Source organism: Podarcis raffonei, chromosome 15 (genome assembly GCF_027172205.1).
Source record: "Podarcis raffonei isolate rPodRaf1 chromosome 15, rPodRaf1.pri, whole genome shotgun sequence".
NCBI lineage: Eukaryota > Metazoa > Chordata > Lepidosauria > Squamata > Lacertidae > Podarcis > Podarcis raffonei.
The window spans coordinates 34,684,232-34,704,505 of record NC_070616.1 but is presented as its reverse complement, the minus strand read 5'-3'; the positions used below and the strand labels follow the sequence as shown (position 1 = coordinate 34,704,505).

Genomic DNA, 20,274 nt, shown 5'->3' with positions numbered 1-20,274 from the left:
GCTGTGGCGGTAGCAAGCTTCACGCTGCTAGGCAGGAGGTAAGAGACAATAGCTGGAAGAGGAAACTCCCTGAGTCTGTGTTCAGAGTCCAGGCCGAAGCTGAAGTCTATGAACTGGGGTCTCGGACACACCATGAAGGGCACGTCCGCAAGCTGAGGCAGCTTTTGGCACTGTTCACTGAATGCTGAATTGAGCTAAACTGGAAACCTGGAAATAATCCCTGTTGGAGAAAGGGACACAGCCCCTCACCAGATATCAGCATTGTTGAAACAGTCTGCATAACGAGTAGTTTAGTCAACTGACTGGTTGGATTAATAGAATATACATCTCTGTATCTTGTGATTTGTTGGGGACATGGGAAACAGAACATCTCCCGGTACGTTTCTGAGCACAATTCAAAGTGTTGGTGCTGACCTTTAAAGCCCTAAATGGCTTTGGTCTAGTATATCTGAAGGAGCGTCTCCACCCGCATCATTCTACCCGGACACTGAGGTCCAGCACCAGGCCTTCTGGCGGTTCCCTCACTGCGAGAAGCCAAGTTACAGGGAACCAGGCAGAGGGCCTTCTCAGTAGTGGCGCCTTCCCTGTGGAACGCCCTCCCACCAGATGTCAAAGAGAACAACAACTACCAGACTTTTAGAAGACATCTGAAGGCAGCCCTGTTTAGGGAAGCTTTTAATGTTTGGTGTATTATAGTATTTTAATATTTTTTTGGAAGCTGCCCAGAGTGGCTGGGGAAGCCCAGCCAGATGGGTGGGGTAGAAATAATAAATTATTATTATTATTATTATTATTATTATTATTAACATAGCAACTCTAGGTAGGGCTTCTAGATGACCTATGTATTGAGAATTCATCCTGATTTGCTTGAAGGCCGGTTAGATGTCGATGTGTCAAAGCGGGTGTTACCTCACACTTCGCCATCGCTTTTCCTACCACGAAAAGTCCAACCTTTAGGGAAGATGATTTGTTGCGTAAGACCGTAAGTCAACTGTGATCGTGCAACCTGAATATGCTGGTGTGTGGTTGGATCCTGCTTGAAAACAGCAATAGTCTGTAAGCTCCTTGGAATCCTGGAGAACTGCTGTTAGTTAGCATAGACAATTCTGGCTGAGATAGACCAATGGTGTGACTCGGTTTAGGCAGTTCCTTGTGCCAGCCTTTTTCAACCTTGGGTCCCCAGATGTTGTTAGACTACAGTTCCCATCAGCCTCTGCCAGCTTAGCCAATGGCCATGGATGATAGGAATTGTAGACTAATAACATGTAAGGACCCAAAGTTGAAGAACTCTGCCGTATGTTATTGCCTATACTATATGCTATTTGCAATTCCGTGCAGGCTCCACATCCCCAAAGAGCTGTGCAAAACTGCTTACTGTATTTATTATTTTATTTGTTTATTTAGTAACATCTACATCTGCTGCAGGAGGGATGCGGGTGGCGCTGTGAGTTAAACCACAGAGCCTAGGACTTGCTGATCAGAAGGTCAGCGGTTTGAATCCCCATGACGGGGTGAGCTCCCGTTGCTCGGTCCCTGCTCCTGCCCACCTAGCAGTTCCAAAGCACATCAAAGTGCAAGTAGATAAATAGGTACTGCTCCGGCGGGAAGGTAAACGGCGTTTCCGAGCACTGCTCTGGTTCGTCAGAAGTGGCTTAGTCATGCTGGCCACATGACCCAGAAGCTGTACGCCGGCTCCCTCGGCCAATAAAGCGAGATGAGCGCCGCAACCCCAGAGTCAGCCACGACTGAACCAATGGTCAGGGGTCCCTTTACCTTTACATCTGCTGAAGTACCAGTGCCTTGGTACCTGGCCTAGCATGTCAGGTGCTGATACCAGGTCTGCTTGGCAGAGGACATTTAGAGATGCGTCTCTGGAGAAGGTCTCAATGTTCAGTAGAGTTGGGAGGGGATTTGATACATTTTGTATTTTAGGGTGAATTTACCAAATTTTCCTGTTCCAAAACATGATGTGAAGTGAAACCTAGCCATCTTTGGAAATGTTCTCTTGTCCGAAATTTGCAGTGCAGTTCTCCAACCAAGTAATGTGTACAATAGTGCAGATAAAAGCGTGCGTATGAATGCATTAGTGAAAAATACATACAAAATGCATCATATTAGATTACAGTGCTTTGCCAAAATGTGTATATTAGGCAAAATTGTGCACACTAAAATGCTGATGAATTTTCATGAGGACTTAAAAAAAGAATACAGTGGTACCTCTGGATGCGAACGGGATCCGTTCCAGAGCCCCATTTGCATCCTGAAGTGAATGCAACCCGCTTCTGCGTGTCTGTGCATGCGCAGGTCGAGATTCGCCACTTCCACGCATGCGCATGACGTCATTTTGAACGTCTGCACATGCACGAGCGGCAAAACCCGGAAGTAACGTGCTCTGTTACTTCCGGGTTGCGGCGGAGCACAACCCGAAAAGGCTTAACCTGAAGCAACTTCAACCCGAGGTATGACTGTATATACAGTGGTACCTCAGGTTAAGTACTTAATTCGATCTGGAGGTCTGTTCTTAACCTGAAACTGTTCTTAACCTAAAGCACCACTTTAGCTAATGGGGCCTCCTGCTGCCGCTGTGCCGCTGCTGCACGATTTCTGTTCTCATCCTGAAGCAAAGTTCTTAACCCAAGGTAATATTTCTGGGTTAGCGGAGTCTGTAACCTGAAGCATATGTAACCCAAGGTACCACTGTATACCGTATTTTTCGCTCCATAAGACGCACCCGACCATAAGACGCACCTAGTTTTAGAGGAGAACACACACACAAAACTTCTCTCCCTCTATGCGCAGCGCCTCTCCAGCAAAGCGGGAGGAGAAAGGGAAGGGGCTCTGTTTCTCCTCCCGTTTTGCTGAAGGTGCGCTGCGCAGTTTTCCCTCTCTGCGCAGCTCCTCTCCAGCGAAGCGAAGTCAGAACAGCAAGAGGGATTGCTGTGCAGCGAAAGCAGCGATCCCGCTTGCTGTTCTGGCTTCTGGGATAGCCGTGCCAAGCCTCTTCAGGGCAGGAGGAGCGCTCCTCCCATTGCCCTGAAGAGACTTCGCGCAGCTATCCCTAAAGCCGGTGCGCACTGATCCCTCTTGCGCACTGATCCCTCTTGCTCTCCTGGCTTCTGGGATAGCTGCGCAGCCTGCATTCGCTCTATAAGACGCACACACATTTCCCCTTACTTTTTAGGAGGGGAAAAGTGCGTCTTATAGAGCGAAAAATAAGGTATATGCGCACTAAAATGCTGATTAATTTTTGTGAGGACTTTAAAAACAACAATAAATCTGCAACCTGCTGTGGAGAAAAACGAGGAACGGAGAGAATCGGAAGTCAACGTATGTCCATTCCTAAAACCCAGACAGATTTATGTAGAGAGGTGGAGTTCCCTTCTCAATTTCTCCCCTTGTCTTTATCTCTCTTTTTTTTTGACCCAGCTTCAAAGATCGGTTCCACGCAGCAGTCAGGCAACTTACACCAGACTGCGACATCACCTTCCTGCAGTCGGAGGAAGGCAGCGGCAGGGGAGCGGCCCTCATCTCGGCAGTCGCTTGCAAGATGGCGTGCATGATTGGCCAATGAAATGCCGCTGCGAAAGGACCATGAAAGGGATGCCACCGACCTGGGAAGTGCCCCCTCCACCCACTGCCAGGCTGAGGTGTTTCAGGGTGTGCCAAGGAAGCAGGACCAGAAGACAGAAGGTTTTCCTGGGGGGGTGGGGAAGGGGGAGGGAATGGAGTGGCATCGGGTTCCTCCGAACCTCTGCCTCTACACAACACAATAACCATGCAAAAATAATCTCTCCTTTCTGTCCTTAAAACCTTCTCCACTCCTGCAAGCTCTGGGGAGGGTTTCAATTTATGCAATAAGCAGCTTCTCATAGTACAGTGGGGGGGGGCGGTTTGGAGAGGTGGTGTTGCAGGGATGGGAAGTCAGGAAGGGAATAAGTTTTGCTTTCTTTCTTTTCTTCGTTGGACAGCTTAGGAAGCAGGGATCTGGGCAAAATGGCATCTAGTTGCAAAGTACGGTTTCTTCCTCAGTAAATGGGGTTGCGGAGGTGCAATTCAAGGTGCCGATATCAGCCACTGATGAGCATAGTGCAGAGAAGGCAACTTTGAGTAGACACATTCTCCAACCTTCTCCTCCTCCTCTGGTTTCCAAGACACTAATGGTTTCCGTGCGAGTTTGTGAGTCAGCTTGAGCACAGACTGGGGTCCTCATCAGCAGAAGAGCCCAAGTGAAAAGTCAGGTTTTTGCATTATTTCTGGCACTTTCCACCTTCTCCAGATTTGGGATCGCAGGCGTAAATCCAAGCTTGCAATCTGATCCCAATACTATTGCCAGTCCAAACTGTCATTTCCACAGAGACAGATATCCTGGACCATCTCTATGTCGTTTTTTAAAAAAAGGATAAGTCACCATTAACATGGAGGGAGCTTGAGACTGAACAGGGCCCAAGAGAGCAAACAAAGGCTGTAAAGCATTTTATGACACGAGAGTTGTCTGATTTGGTACAGCTCGCCTTGCCTGGATCCCACCCTTGTTTCAATAATTCCGGAAAGCAAGTAATATACAGACCGCAATTACAGACAGTAATATACAGACCAGCAAGTAACAGACCTTGGAACAAATTCAGTTCCAAGGCTCTGCACACCTCAAAGGGATGTATGTGATGAATAAACCAGATAGGTAAGCACTTGGGTCAGGGGGAAGTCATTTCGCTGGGACACTGCTTGCCCACCTGTGATCAGTCCACTAGTGTGCATGGGACATAGTGGGATGAAACCAGCCCCCTCCACCTGCAAGCATGTTAAACCTGCCACAGGGCGAAAGGTGAGTTGCAATTGCATGTGTGACTTGAAGTGGGAAAGTAACAGGCTTCAGTCTGGAAGCTCCTAAGATTTACTGAAGACGGGTCCATTCTGTTTTTAAAATGTAATGTCTTGGGCATCCCTCAGCAACAACTACAGAAAGTTTGATCCACCTGATTTCAGCTCGTACAGATGTTTGACCCAGATTATCTCTCCTCACTGTCATAATATTGTTTATTTCCCACTTTTTTTTTTTGGTTCTTTTTCCTCTGTCTCCTGCTATCCTGCTTATGGATCCAGGGGCCCTTTTATATTAAAAAATAATAAGAATAAAAAAATAAAAAAAAACTTTTTAAACTTGCCCCTGTCGTATCTTTTTTAGTTTTGTTTATCAAACCTTACACTTGCGTTACAGTGTGGAGTGGAGTACAAAGCAATGGCAATCCTATGCGCATTTACTTGGATGTAAATTCCACTGTATTTGGTGGGTCTTACTCCCAGGTAAGTAAAAACAGGATTACAGCCAGTTGAGATTTGTAAAAGGAGGGGGGCTGTTCTAAGAGACTCTAATCCATTATATTATCCCACCCTCAGTATTCTACCCTGCCCAACAACAGCCAGTTATTATATTTGACTTCCCCCCTTTTCAGATCAAGACAAGCTGGTGACAACAAAGACCCAGTTTGGGGTTCTTTCCTTGCCTTGTTAGGTTCTCCCCCCCCCATGTCCACACCATATAGCATTGCAAAACTGTACCTCTTCTAGCACAATGAAAACTGGAGGTTCTCCATACAGTCATTATGCAGTTGTATATGAGCAGAATAGTTCATTTATGACACTTCAATGCCAGCCTAACGTCAGGGCAGCGCACATGGATTTAACTCACAACCGTGGGAAGTAGCTTACCCTCAGGTAGGCAATGCTAACTTGTAATCACGCCTGAACCATCTTTAATGTTTTGAAAGATGGAGTTTCAAAGCAGTGGGGTCACCACTGAAAAGGCCATGTTCCAGGTACTCTCTAATCTTATAGGTCTTAAGAAAGCAGAACCTCAGGTGCTGATGTTAGTGCACAGGGAGGCTGGTCCCAAACCACATTGTATGGCTTTAAAAGCCTACTGGAAATAAGGGTATGAAAATAATTAGGCTGTCAGTGCAGCTGGTACAAATTGGTGTAATTGGTCAGAAGGCCTGGCTGCCACAAGTGTTCTATTATATAACATATAAACCTGTCATGAAATGTGCCCATGAAATGGTGTCTGTATGCTGTTTTTCATTCTCCTCAGTAGAATACTACCTTTCTTGTAAAGAATGCAGAATTTTATCCAGCGCAGCTTGACCTAACGTCAGCAGTAGAATAAGCTGCACCTAACAAGTATATTTCTGTGCAAATATACACACGTTAAAAGCCCCATTTAATTGCAAAACAAACCTTCAAGGAGCATAAGCCAGTGGTAGAAACAGCCGCAGCAAATGTCTCCTGGTCCAAAAAGCACATTTCAAAAATGGCAATGCATTTTAATTTCAGTACTTTTGGAGCTGCTAGGTGCAGAAACTTCAGCGTACGCCCAGAATGTCCCACCTGGCTAGATATTCTCTTGGAGGCAGGTTTAGGGCAGCATGACTGGTCCGTCCCCCCCACTGGACACAGAGCTGGGGGGGGGGCGCTGCAGGGCATCACAACTATAGCGTAGTGCACGAGGAGAATGGAAGGTGAGAGACGGATGCACCAAATTTTGGGCTTGCAGGGGGCGCTGCTGAAATTTGAAAGAACGAAGTCAGCCCTTGATTCTTTGTAATGCTGGAGAACAAAACTGCAACTGTATTGTGCATGCTGTCTTCTTGAATTCTGTGGAATTCCAAGCAGTTGTGTTTTAGAGAAAGGAAGAGCTGTCTGTAAATGTGGTGAGGCCACAGGTGTGTAGCAAATTCCACAGGCAACAACCAACAGTCAAAAGGATCAGAAGCAGGTAACATTGGCTGAGCACATACCATGCACCACTCTCAAAGAATCCTGGGATCTGTAGTTTATCCATCACAGAGTTATAACACCAGCACCCTTATCAAACAATGGTGTCTGCTTTAAATATACATGGCGTGCATGCAGCCATAATCCTAGAAAAGGAAGAGGTTGCTGGACAACTTCAAGGTAGAACTTTGCATGCATAAGGTCTTAGGTTTGATCCCTGGGATTTCCAGGTAAGGCAGAAATGTCCCCTGTCTGAAGGTTTAGATCGGCCAGTGTTCTGACTGGGTTCCTATGTTGCTTATGTTCCTATGTGTATCTTTAAATCCGACTTGGGACTAGACAGCCCGTCAAATTTATGGCGCATAGGAATTCCTCTTTCAGGGGACAATTTTAAATGCCCTCTCTAATTATAAGGCAGCTTACAAAGTAACATACAAAAATGCATTACCGGTATATTAGGGAAAATTGCTTTGCAAAAATGTGTCTGTTAGGCAAAATTGTATACACAAAATGTGTAAATTGGAAATGTGAAGTAAAATGCTGGTGAATTTCCAGGGGTGTTCCACCCCCTGCTGCCTTTTACTTGCAAACTAAAGCAGAAATAAGTACAGTGGTACCTCTGGTTACGTACTTAATTCATTCTGGAGGTCCGTTCTTAACCTGAAACTGTTCTTAACCTGAAGCACCACTTTAGCTAATGGGGCCTCCTGCTGCCGCTGCGCCGCTGGAGCACAATTTCTGTTCTCATCTTGAAGCAAAGTTCTTAACCCGAGGTACTATTTCTGGGTTAGCAGAGTCTGTAACCTGAAGCGTATGTAACCTGAAGCATATGTAACCCGAGGTACCACTGTATAGAGAACTGAATTTAGGATTGGAAAAATGAGAAACTGAAATTGACAAGTTCCCTCATACCTAGCGAGAAAGGAGACAGAAAGAAAGCAAGGACCTAAAGGTCACATATATATAGTCCCGTTTAAATACAGGCCTAAATAATGATAATCCTGGCACTACTGCATAGAGAAGGAAAATGGGAGACTCCAGTCAGAGTGGAACACTCAGCCTAGGAATGCCTCCTCTCTCCATCAGCAAAGCCTACAATGCGCTATGACATCCAAACCTTATCAATTCTCAGCACTGGGGACTGCCAAGTTTGGCTCTCTCCTCCTGCCACCGGGCTCCTAATTTAGCTCACCAAGTGATAAACTGTGGGATATAGCCTGAGCTGATGCTTGACACCATCCAGAACTTCTTTGTTCTTCAGAAGGACATCCAGAATGGTGAGTACGCTCTGTCTCTCTGCTTTTGCATATATTCTTCATGGCACTGAGCTTTTGGATGAACACACATTAAGGTTGAACTGTTACCCTGTCCCACCGAGGAAGAAGGAGAAACTAAGCAAAGGGAGAGAGCAATGGTTCAGCCTGTATGCAGGCAAGTGAGAGATGGAGAAAGGGTGATGTCTGTGTGATGACTGGGAAGATCTAATACCCAAGGGATGGTGGCGAATATTCGCTCACGTTTGGAAGGATGCAACTATGAAGAAACAGGAGATGGTACCTGTCCCTGGTAGCACCCAGTCCTGCTTGTGTCCTGTTTTGCCTGTCAGGGAAATAATCCAGGATGCTTGCTTTTTAAAATTAAGTTAGTGTGTACACACATATGCCACAAATTTATCCAGCTTTCAGTTCCCTCTCCCGGTTCTCTGAATGGGTTTGTGGGTTAGATGGCTCTTCCCCAGGGATGGGGAATCTGTGGCACAATTTTGTCAGGCATGATGGGATCTGTAGTCCAACAACATCTGGAGATGTTTAGAACAGGTTTCCTCATTCTAAATACTTGTCCGCTGTTTATCCATAAATACACACATGCCAGTGGACTGCTCTCCTTCATCCCCATTCCCTATAACACACCGATTGTTAGTGGCTGCCAAGATTGCAGTCCTAAACACTGTTACTAGAAAGTAAGCCTCCCTGAACCAGTTAGGATGTGCATCTGAATGTGATGTAAATGTGTTTTTGAATCGCAGCAGTTCCATAAAACGACAACCTTATCCAGTGTGGGATTAAACTGTCCAGTGAACATATTCAAGTTTGTATATGTGCTTTTTGTCAACTTTGGAAGCCAGGGCAGGATAGGCTATTGCAGAGCAAATATATCCAATGCTCAACAGGTGAATTAAAAATTAATTGAGACTGAGATTCCTGCATTTCAGGGGGTTGAACTAGATAACCCTCAGGACCTCGTCCAACTCTACAATGCGATGATTCAATAATCTGAGCCCACAACTAATCCCCTAGGGCAGAGCTTTCAAAACAGAGCCTTCCAACCTTTTCATGTTGGCGACACACTTTTTAGATGTGCATCATTTCGCGATGCAGTAATTCAGTTTTACCAGCAAACCAGAGGTTAAATAACCCCTATTCCAGCCCTGGGAGGGGCGCTCGCACGACACACCACACCTGCACACCTGCAGCCAACAAACTATCTAGAGTTGTAGCCAATGTCACATTAAGAAAACAGTTCTGTTTTCACAAGGATTTATGCTTGTGCAATGGAACTTTCCTCCCTTCCCTTCCCCCCCTAAATCTGTTCTGTGTGATCCCTCAATCCTCTGGAGCAGTTTTGGGAAGAGAGAGAGAGGGGAGAAGGTGGGGGAAGTTGTGCGAGTGTAAATCTTAGCACTAATGAAATGAGTGTGCTGGATCTTGTCTCTCCAGTCTGCTAGTTGGGCTAAGCATAATGAGTGCTGTGGTTTACGTCTTCCCAATGTGTCAGGTGTACTGACTGGTGCTGTTGTAACCTGTTACTCTTCTTCTTGTTGTTGTCGTTCAGGCCAGCAGAAAAGCCGGGACTCGGAGCAAAGCTGCCGCAAAGCATGCCCAGAGGAGCTCCTCCAATGTCTTCTCCATGTTTGAGCAGTCGCAGATCCAAGAGTTCAAGGAGGTGAGATGCTCAGGGGTTGTTTTCCTGTTCAGCCAAGGAAATGAGTTCTAAGCCTGAACTCAGCCTGTATCCAATGGAGGAAAATTGACAAAGGTGGACTCTGTGAGTCAGGTCTATTTTACCTGGCAGTGGGAATAAGTCTTTGCTACCTGGTGGTAACTCTGAGGTTTCAGATGGGAGTCTGCCACAGCTGCCAACCTGGAGAAGTCAGGGACTGAATCTGGGCTGTTGTTCTTCATGCAAAGCTCTGCCACTGAGGCATCATGACAAAGAGATGGAGTTCATATGTCTCTTTATGTCACCTCCGCGCATGATCAGGGTTCTGAAATGCAAGAGGAAATTCAGCATGAGACCTGCAGACTAGGGATGGGAGAGAATGCAGTTCACTTTGCATTTGAAGGTGAACTTAATTCTTTCACACTTCCTGGAAAGATATGCAAACTGAAGGGCAGCTATCCTTCAAAATTCACACTGCTCTGGATTTTGCAGTGCCGATCTCCAGCCAAGTAATGGGAACAAAGATGTATATACTGGGGTGAGGTGCACATGAGAATGCATTTATTGATGAAAATGACATACAGAAATGTGTTATGCTATGAGTAATTGCTTTGCAAAAATGTGCATATTGGGCAAAGTTGCATTTTGAAAAGTGTAAATTAGGGGAAATGTGCACTAAAATGCGGGTGGTTTTTCAGGAGGACTCTTTTTTAAAAAAGAAGAAGAAAATATTGTAAACTGGTGTGGAAATGTAGAGAACTGAACTTAAGATGGAAAAAAAACAAGAAATTGAGAGAAAAAGAAACAGACAGGTCTCCCATCCTTACCACAGACAGTCACCCTCCAACTGTCCCTGTATAGACCTGTATAGTCATGTGTATAGTCATGTGTATAGACCTGTATAGTCATGTGAATTTGGGGGAACTCTTCTCATGGCACAACACTCTACAGAATATCACAGTGCAGTGAACTGAAAATGGAAATTTTCTGCTCCTGCTCCTGTATTGTAGACTGCCAGGGATGCGGGTGGAGCTGTGGTCTAAACCACTGAGCCTCTTGGGCTTGCCGATCAGAAGGTTGGCAGTTTGAATCCCTGTGATGGAGTGAGCTCCCGTTGTTCTGTCCCGGATCCTGCCAATCTAGCAGTTCGAAATCACGCCAGTGCAAGTAGATAAATAGGTATCGCTGTGATGGGAAGGTAAACAGCGTTTCCATGTGCTCTGGTTTCCATCATGGTGTCCCGTTGCGCCAGAAGTGGTTAAGTCATGCTGGCCACATGACCAGAAAGCTGTCTGTGGACAACCACCAGCTCCCTCGGCCTGAAAGCGAGATGAGCGCTGTAACCCCAGAGTCAGTCAAGACTGGACCTAATGGTCAGGGGTCCCTTTACCTTTACCATTCCATCTGCTGTACATAAAACAGCAGCCACCAATTTCTTCAGATGTTTCAGACTTTCCCTTAAGGTTGGATCCTGTTTTTGTTTGTATGAATTTCTGTTTTTGTTTATTTTTATATGCTAGAGATTATATAGAGATTTATTTTAAAAACAAAATTATTACATGCTTTAAATCAAGGGTTTTATCCAATGCTAGTCATATTCAGAGCAGACTCACTGAAATCAGGAGGTTTGAATAAGTTAGAGCTGTCATGTATTCTACTCATATTGATCCAGAGCAGAAGTCCAACGTATAGTTAGCAGAGTAAAAACGTAAACACCTTTAAGTCAGCTGTACTCAGCTTCTCTGAAGGAATAACCCAAACACCATGAACCTTCTGCTTGTTTCTTTCACACAGAGAAGCTTCCAGAACCCTCTTGAATTAATTAGAATATGAGAGATCTCTACACATTGGATCAATACTTTCTGTTCTGAGAAATGCAAACTGACAAGAGCCATTAATTTAAACGGGTCTGTGCTGAGTAGAAGTCAATTGGAGACAAACCAAATGAGAAATAAATCTTGGAAGGTAAACAGGAAAGTGATGTGGGGACAGGGAAGCCCAGCCAAGGTAGATTTTACACTTGAATTACAGGCTTAGAACATGCAACCCCCAACTCTACTGGTTTGCATGACTTGTGAAACAAGCAAGGGCTGCTCAACTAATGAAGCACTATAATCACTTTTGCCCTTCGCTGGAGAGATAACAATGAGGAGTGGATGCAGGCGGGGGATTGGAAAATATTTGTGTGAGTGTGTATGTTCTTATTATAGTGGCAGAAAGGAATTAAACTTGAGAAATAGAGAGAGTAGATTTAACTTTCCTTATCTTTCCCCAAGGCATTCAGCTGCATTGACCAGAATCGTGATGGCATTATCAGCAAATCAGACTTGAAAGAGACATACGGTCAGCTGGGTGAGTGCCTCCGGTCACCATGAAATTGCACTCTTCAAAAGTTCAGATGATTTTTTAAAAAGAAAAATATTAAGCAACTAACTGGTACAAGGAAAAACAGTGCCAAATAGCTAGGCCTGGATTCAGAGTCTCTGCCAGAGAGAGATTATTGTAATCTTCATCTTTAAAACTGACAAAGGGTGAAGGTACCCCTGACCATTAGGTCCAGTTGAGGACGACTCTGGGGTTGCGGCGCTCATCTCGCTCTGTAGGCCGAGGGAGCTGGCATTTGTCCGCAGACAGCTTCTGGGTCATGTGGCCAGCATGACTAAGCCACTTCTGGCGAACCAGAATAGTGCACGGAAATGCTGTTTACCTTCCCGCCAGAGCGGTACCTATTTATCTACTTGCACTTGACATGCTTTCAAACTGCTAGGTGGGCAGGAGCAGGGACTGAGTGACAGGAGCTCACCCCGTGGCGGGGATTCGAACCGCCGACCTTCTGATCGGCAAGCCCTAGGCTCTGTGGTTTAGACCACAGTGCCACCCACATCCCTAAATCTGACAAAGGAACATACAAAACGGGAAATGCCAGAGATTGATCCTGGCGCTTTCGGCATGCAAAGCTAGGGGGCTGATGGGAGTTGTAGTCCAAAACATCTGCAGGGCACCAGGTTGGCACTGCTTTAGGGAGAAGCAATTGCTATTTACTAAAAGCAGCATTCACAACTGGAAAGAGCTGTAGCGCAGCAGTAGAGAATCTGCTTCACATGCAGAAGATCCCAGGTTCAATCCCCAGGCGGGAGAGACTGTTGCCTGGAACTCTGGAGGGCTCCTGCCAGTCAGTGCATGCAATACTGAGTGAGATAGACCAATAGCCTGACTCAGTATAAGACAGTTTCCTATGTCTAAAAATTCACAGTGACCTTTCTAATGCCCACTTGCTTATCTTCAGAGCCTCTGAGGACTTGGTGCATGTTATTTCTGGAGCCATGAGCACTTCACGGTCCTTCATCTCTGGATGGTGTCATTTTTGATAAACAGCTTGTCACTTTCAGGGGTCTGCAGATCTCAGCTTTATTTCTAGTACACAGGGTGGCGGTATGTGCATCCTTCCTAACTTTGGAGAGCTCTTTTTCCTTCTTCTAGCACAGAAGGAGGAGGAGACGAGCTAAAAATGCCAGTGGCGAAGTTGTTTTAAGGGGAGACATGTATTCAAATGACATTATCACCAAAGCCAGAAACCCTGGGAAGTCTGTTGAATGTAGACCAGGGCTGATATGGCTCACCAAATTTTCTGTGCACAGGTGTGGGAGGGTGAGGATTCAAGAGGGAAATGGCAAAAATTATATGTCTCTACCACAGAGCCTAGGACTTGCTGATCAGAAGGTCGGCGGTTCGAATCCCCGCGACGGGGTGAGCTCCCGTTGCTCGGTCCCAGCTCCTGCCAACCTAGCAATTCGAAAGCACCTCAAAGTGCAAGTAGATAAATAGGTACCACTTCGGCGGGAAGGTAAACGGCGTTTCCGTGTGCTGCTCTGGTTCGCCAGAAGCGGCTTAGTCATGCTGGCCACATGTCCTGGAAGCTGTATGCTGGCTCCCTCGGCCAATAAAGCGAGATGAGCGCTGCAACCCCAGAGTCGGCCACGACTGGACCTAATGGTCAGGGGTCCCTTTACCTTACTATGCCCCTGTGGACAGAGTCATATAGAATCAGCCACACATGTTCTTTTGCACTGACAATTTTGTATCAGGCAATTCGATCTAAGTACAGTACATTAATCAGTTGGCTGTTAGCAGGGAGTGGCATACAGGCAAATATTAGGTATGTTATGTTAGCTTATGTTAACTCAGGGTGGGGATAAGGGGAAGATAGTAGCCAGGTCTCTGCAACATGCAATGAGGATTCATGAATGTTAGAAAACAGTATTTTAATTGTTAGTGGCTGGGCAAACCCAGCCAGATGGGCAGGGTATAAATAATAAAATTATTATTATTAATATATTGTTTGATGCAGATTTTGCTGTGTACTGAACCTTTCAGAATTCTTTCTATATGCCAATAAAGGTTTGCAATTGATATAGGTCTCTGAAGATTGAGGATGGACAAACATTCCCCAGAAGTTCCAGGTTAGGAGGTGTTTTGCTTATCTCAGAAATTAGACCTGTATTGTCCAACCTGGTGCAACGTCCACCATCTGTACTGGAAGAAGGGTTGCAGATAACTGCCCCAAGAACACCATGATCACAAATAGTCATGAATGAACAATAAACAGCATGTCTGGAAAGGTCCGTGGAGTTCACTACTTTTTTCTCTACAGGGAAAATAAATGTGAAGGAGGAAGAGCTGGATGAGATGTTAAAGGAAGGGAAAGGGCCAATTAACTTCACGGTCTTCTTAACACTCTTTGGGGAGAAACTGAACGGTGAGTTGGTGCTGCTATAGGCAAGGACTTTACTCACTAACTCTCAGTCTTGCTCATTAACCCTCAATCCAGCTCTCAATGCCCATGAACATACTGCAATAAAAGGCCAAAAAGCACACAAAAAAACTTATTTACCACTAGGGGCATTTCCAGACTGCCACTATTTTCAGGAAGGATTCAATCACATGCCAGCAAATGGAGATTGCACAACTGAAGCTAATTTGAGAGCCAGTGTGGTGTAGTGGTTAAGAGCGGTGGACTCGTAATCTGGTGAACCGGGTTCGCTTCCCCTCTCCTCCACATGCAGCTGCTGGGTGACCTTGGGCCAGTCACACTTCTCTGAAGTCTCTCAGCCCCACTCACCACACAGAGTGTTTGTTGTGGGGGAGGAAGGGAAAGGAGATTGTTAGCCGCTTTGAGACTCCTTCGGGTAGTGATAAAGCGGGATATCAAATCCAAACTCTTCTTCTTCTTCTTGTACAACAAACCTACTTCGCCCCCTCAAAATTGGTTTGCGGCAAGGTAATTGGCAGGAAAATGCACTTGGAAGGGTCAGGTAATGATTTTTCAATGCAACATCATCTAGCCACCCCACAAACAAATTAGAATGAACACTTGATAAATTGTGGGTGTCCTCTGGCCTCCCCACAAACCCTGTGCAAAACAAATCAGGATGAATGCACAATATGCCTGTCATATGGAAGGGGTGCTTAAAAAAGGGTGTTTGTTTATTGCATTTACATTCCACCTTTTTCTCCAAGGAGCTCAGGTTGGCATCCATGGTTGTCGCCCTCCTCATTAATCCCCACAACCACTTTGTGAGGTGGGTTCAGCTGAGAGGCAGTGACAGACCCAAGATCGCCCAGTGAGCTTCAAGGCTGAGTGGAGATTTGAAACTTGGTCTCTCAAGTCCTAGTCTGACACTCTAACCATTACAGTGGTACCTCGGGTTACAGACGCTTCAGGTTACAGACTCCGCTAACCCAGAAATAGTACCTCGGGTTAAGAACTTTGCTTCAGGATGAGAACAGAAATCACACAGTGGTGGCGCGGCAGCAGCGGGAGGCCCCATTAGCTAAAGTGGTGCTTCAGGTTAAGAACAGTTTCAGGTTAAGAACGGACCTCCAGAATGAATTAAGTTCTTAACCCGAGGTACCACTGTACACCACACTGGCTTTGGGTAGGAATTGTCCATTCAAGCAAAGCCTGTGTGTCTAACATTCTTTGTCTGGTAGCACCAGGGCACTGTGCAAATGGAAAGGTGAGTTTAATGTTGTGCAACAGTTGTGCTGACAGAAACCTGTGCGACGGATTGTGCAAGAAAGTTACCAGCACCCTACTTATGATTTCTCTTGTGCAAAAACATTTTGCCTGTCACACCACTAAGTGACCTTAACTTAAGGCTATGTTGCGTATAACCTCAATGGAAAATCATGACATAAGCATCCCCATACTGCAGGATGAACGTTGCTGTTACTTCCTGATGTTCACAAATACATTTAAGTGGTCAAGCAGGTGAGTCACAGAAGCCCCAGCATGGGTCTTTGGGACTGGCAAAAAGTTCTTGAGGAAAGGCAAAAGTGAATCCATTCCATTAGTCGGTTCCCTTAAGGCAGTGAGGGCTAAACTTGGACCTCCGTTTTGGGACTACAATTCCCATCATCCCTGACCACTGGTCCTATTAGCTAGGGATGATGGGAGTTGTAGTCCCAAAACAGCTGAAGGGCCAAATTTGGCCATCACTGCCTTAAGGTGTAGGAGCCAGTTATTATACTTTTCTGTCCTTGAGATCTCTCTCTCTCTCTCTCTCTCTCTCTCTCTCTCTCTCTCTCTCCATTGTTTGGTTTGGTTTTTGTTAACTTTCCATTTCCTCCCTGGAACGTCAAATCTTCCAGACTCCCTGCCCAACCAAAAGGGGGTCTTACTCTCGTTTTGAGGATCTTTGCTGTATGTTGAGCAATCCTTCTCTTCCACAGGCACTGATCCCGAGGAATCCATCCTTGCTGCCTTCAAGTTATTTGACCCCAACGGAACTGGCTATGTGAACAAAGATGAGTAAGAACATTAACTACAGTTCAGATCCTGGGTAAAGCCCATTTGGGCCCTGATTGGATTAAATCTGATCTTTAGCATATGCGGTGCCGGGGTGCAAAAATCCACCCAGCGCCCCCAATTTTTTTGGGGGGGGGGCAGGTCAAAGTTATAGAGCCTTTTTTAGGGGGCAACTCAAAGTTGTTGAGCTAAGGAGGGGAACAGTGGAAACAGTGAAAAAAATAAAAAGCAGCAGCGATAACTCCTGTCTTTTTGCGATTATGCGAAAATGAAATACACCACTAGGGGGCGCCGCGGGATACGTTGATTCTGCAGCTGTTCCGCAAAAGAGAATGTAAATGACCCATCGACCGCAATCACCCGGCTTGGGGGGGTGCGGTTAAGAGCTTAGGCAGCTTGCACCCCCGAGTAAATACAGCCCTGGGTCTGATTGGCTTAACCAATGGTAGGGGTGAGGAAGCCATGGCTCATTGGAAGAGCATCAGCTCTGGTCCCATTCCTGGCACCTTCAGGTCAAACTGGGAGGAACCCTTGTCTGAACTCCTGGAGAGCTGCTGCCAGTCACTGTAGGCACTACTGAGCTTGATGGTCCAATAGTCTGACTCATTATAAGGAAACCTCCTAGGATTTCTCCATACAAGCCTCAGCAGAGAAGACTTCAGGGAAGGGCCATGGTTCATGGGTAGAGCAAGCAAAAGTTCCCAGGTATCCCTAGGGCAGAGGGAGACCCGGAGAGCTGCTGCCAGTCAGTGCAGGCAATACTGGTCTGGTACAATGGTCTGGTAAGGGACGTGGGTGGCGCTGTGGGTTAAACCACAGAGCCTAGGACTTGCCGATCAAAAGGTCGGCGGTTCGAATCCCCACTACGGAGTGAGCTCCTGTTGCTCAGTCCCTGCTCCTGCCAACCTAGCAGTTCGAAAGCACGTCAAAGTGCAAGTAGATAAATAGGTACCACTCTGGGGGGGAGGTAAATGCGTTTCCGTGTGCTGCTCTGGTTCGCCAGAAGCAGCTTAGTCATGCTGGCCACATGACCCGGAAGCTGTACGCTGGCTTCCTCAGCCAATAAAGCGAGATGAGCGCCGCAACCCCAGAGTCGGCCACGACTGGACCTAATGGTCAGGGGTCCCTTTACCCTTTACCTTACAATGGTCTGGTACAGTATAAGGCAACTTTCTATGTTCCTATTAGAGTTCTGGGTGGTGTGCTGGAACAGCACTGACTTTTTATTTCCAATTTGATTTCCAGGTTTAAGCAGCTTCTGATGACTCAGGCAGACAAGTTCACTGCTGAGGAGGTGAGGAAACTCTTTCTGGTCTAGCACTAGTTAAAGCGTGCTTCTCGCCCTCCATCTTTAAATTCCAATTTCCCCTTAGCAGGAATCTTTCACAAGCATCGAACTTAGGAGACAGCTTTAAACTGGTCTATTAATATGGCATAGGGATGCAGGTGGAGCTGTGGTCTAAACGACTGAGCCTCTTGGGCTTGCCGATCAGAAGGTCGGCGGTTCAAATCCCCATGACGAGGTGAGTTCCCATTGCTCTGTCCAAGCTCCTGCCAACCTAGCAGTTCAAAAGCACGTCAGTGCAAGTAGATAAATAGGTACTGCTGTGGCAGGAAGGTAAACAGTGTTTCTGTGTGCTCTGGCTTCCGTCATGGTGTCCCGGTGTGCCAGAAGCAGTTTAGTCATGCTGGCCACAGGACCCGGAAAGTTGCCTGTGGACAAATGCCGGCTCCCTCGGCCTGAAAGCCAGATGAGCGCCACAAACACATAGTCGCCTTTGACTGGACTTAATCACCCAGGGGTCCTTTACCTTTTTTACCTTTATTAATATGGTTATGTTTTAAAATTTGTAGGACTGGCTGCAAAATGGCAAACCATCCCAGTGCAGTCCAGCAGCCATTCAGAAGAGCAAACATCTTTCCTTTGGGCACCTGGGGAGGGTTGCTTTCTTTTAAAAAATGCTGTGTAATCAATCAATTTGCCTTGCTTTATTGGAACCTAAACATTTTTTACTACAACTCTGGCTGGGGCTGATGGGAATTGAATACATTCTGGAGGCTACCAGGTTGACAGAGGCTGATGTAAGGCTCTTTGATAGCCATTTGGTCATCTAACCTGCAATATACATTTATTTACAGTGGTACCTCGCAAGACGAATGCCTCACAAGATGAAAAACTCGCAAGACGAAAGAGTTTTCCATTTTTTGAGTCGTTCCGCAAGATGAATTTCCCTATGGGCTTGCTTCGCAAGACGAAGGCGGGCGGCAGGGAGAAGAGCGCTTCTCCCTGCTGCCGGCCCCGCAAGCTCTGGGGACAGCGGGGAGGCGCAGTGCGTCTTCCCGCTGTCCCTGGACCTGGTCTGCAGGCGGGCGGCGGGGAGAAGAGCGCTTCTCCCCGCTGCCGGCCCCGCAAGCTCCCGCTAAGCCGCTAAGTACCGTTAATAGCCAGACAAAAAAATCTGCAAGACGAAGAAACTCGCAGAACGAATTAATTTCGTCTTGCGAGGCACCACTGTAACTTCAAGAATTGTTCCCCCTTCCAATCTCATGACTCAAGGAGGTGGGGAAACCATGACGATGGAGTCCCAAGGCTCGCAAGGCTGGGCAGGGACTGGTCGATTAGGCCGGCCGAACGCTGCCTTCTTACCCCCGTTTTGTGTTCCTTCTTCCCTAGGTAGAGCAAATGTTTGCGGTCGCTCCCATCGACGTGGCCGGAAACATTGACTACAAATCCTTGTGCTACATCATCACACATGGTGATGAGAAGGAAGAGTGAAGATCTGTGGGGAAATTGAAAGTTTGCGGAGGCAACTACTGCTATATTTGAATAAAAGGCCCAATGAGAAATGAAGGAAGCTGTGACTGCGAGTTCTGTCTGAATCAGTAGCAGCCGGTGTTGTGGGGGTGGACCACCCTCCCCGATACCATTGGGATACCATCTATGGGGCGGAGAGGGTGGTAGTGAGTTTCAGGGCTGTGTACTAGCTGCAGCACTGCCCAGGTAAGCTACAGTGAGGCTCTGTCCCACCACACAGGGTACCATTCCTCTGAATACCTGAGGCTGGGATCATGTATAGCTTAGTCAGTAAACCATGAGACTCATAATCTTAGAGTCCTGGGTTTGAGCTCCATGTTGGAGGGAAAAGATTCCTGCATTGCAGCGGTGGACTGACCCCTGTGATCCCTCCCATCTCTATGAATCTATGTGTGCTACTCTGTTCATGTCCCCGGTTCCTATATAGCACTTCCAGGCGAAAAGAGCCAAGTGGCTAGCTTGAGTGGCAAAGCATTCGGCCTGGAAAATAAAGCCACAGGATGGGGAACCTGCGGCTTTCCAAATGTGGCTGGACTCCAGCTCCCATCAGCCCCAGGACCAATGGTCCAGGTTGATGGGAATTGTAGTCTAGCAGCATTTGGAAGGCGATTGGTTCCCATCCCTGCTTAATGAAAGATGTCAACCTCTATGCCTGGCAGCTCCTCCGCAGAAATGCCGTGCCTCCAGAGCCCTGGGTTCTTGGTTCCAGCTGACACCATCAGGGCGCTGGAAGTTTGTGGGCCTGATGATTCTTCAGGGAGTGGGACACCCTTGTCGGTTGATACCACTTTCTCACAGTGCACAGAATACAGCCATGATAAATACGTGAGATGGGCTGGGCTCATCAAAGCACTTTATTCATTGTGAAAGTCAAAGCAAGGGGAATCGGCTTAAACTAGTATATTCCAGTATATTGCTAAAATATACAAAAGTCGGCTTTATA

At 46.6% G+C, this 20,274-nt stretch overlaps 2 protein-coding genes across 7 annotated transcripts in view; both read left to right on the top strand.

Moving 5' to 3' along the window:
• Window positions 1–5,157, top strand: part of GCK (glucokinase) — a 51,699-nt gene extending 46,542 nt beyond the window's left edge. For all 6 annotated transcript variants that reach the window (XM_053367839.1, XM_053367843.1, XM_053367840.1 and 3 more), the window contains one exon: window positions 3,427–5,157. In XM_053367839.1, the coding sequence (XP_053223814.1) occupies window positions 3,427–3,571 (145 nt within the window). In that variant the 3' untranslated portion in view covers window positions 3,572–5,157. The remainder of the gene's footprint in view (window positions 1–3,426) is intronic.
• Window positions 5,158–7,942: 2,785 nt separating this feature from the next.
• On the top strand, window positions 7,943–19,367 carry MYL7 (myosin light chain 7). The gene is made up of 7 exons (XM_053367079.1): window positions 7,943–8,045; window positions 9,601–9,711; window positions 11,985–12,060; window positions 14,360–14,464; window positions 16,441–16,519; window positions 17,762–17,810; window positions 19,191–19,367. The coding sequence occupies exons 1-7, from the start codon at window positions 8,043–8,045 to the stop codon at window positions 19,290–19,292; spliced, it is 525 nt and encodes a 174-aa protein (XP_053223054.1). The 5' UTR covers window positions 7,943–8,042; the 3' UTR covers window positions 19,293–19,367.
• The last annotated feature ends 907 nt before the right edge of the window (window positions 19,368–20,274 follow it).

Bases quoted from the DNA above. Each gene is read 5' to 3' on its own strand.
- MYL7 (XM_053367079.1), top strand. The intron at 14,465-16,440 runs GTGAGTTGGTGC...TCTCTTCCACAG, and splicing joins CTTTGGGGAGAAACTGAACG to GCACTGATCCCGAGGAATCC. The intron at 17,811-19,190 runs GTGAGGAAACTC...CTTCTTCCCTAG, and splicing joins ACAAGTTCACTGCTGAGGAG to GTAGAGCAAATGTTTGCGGT.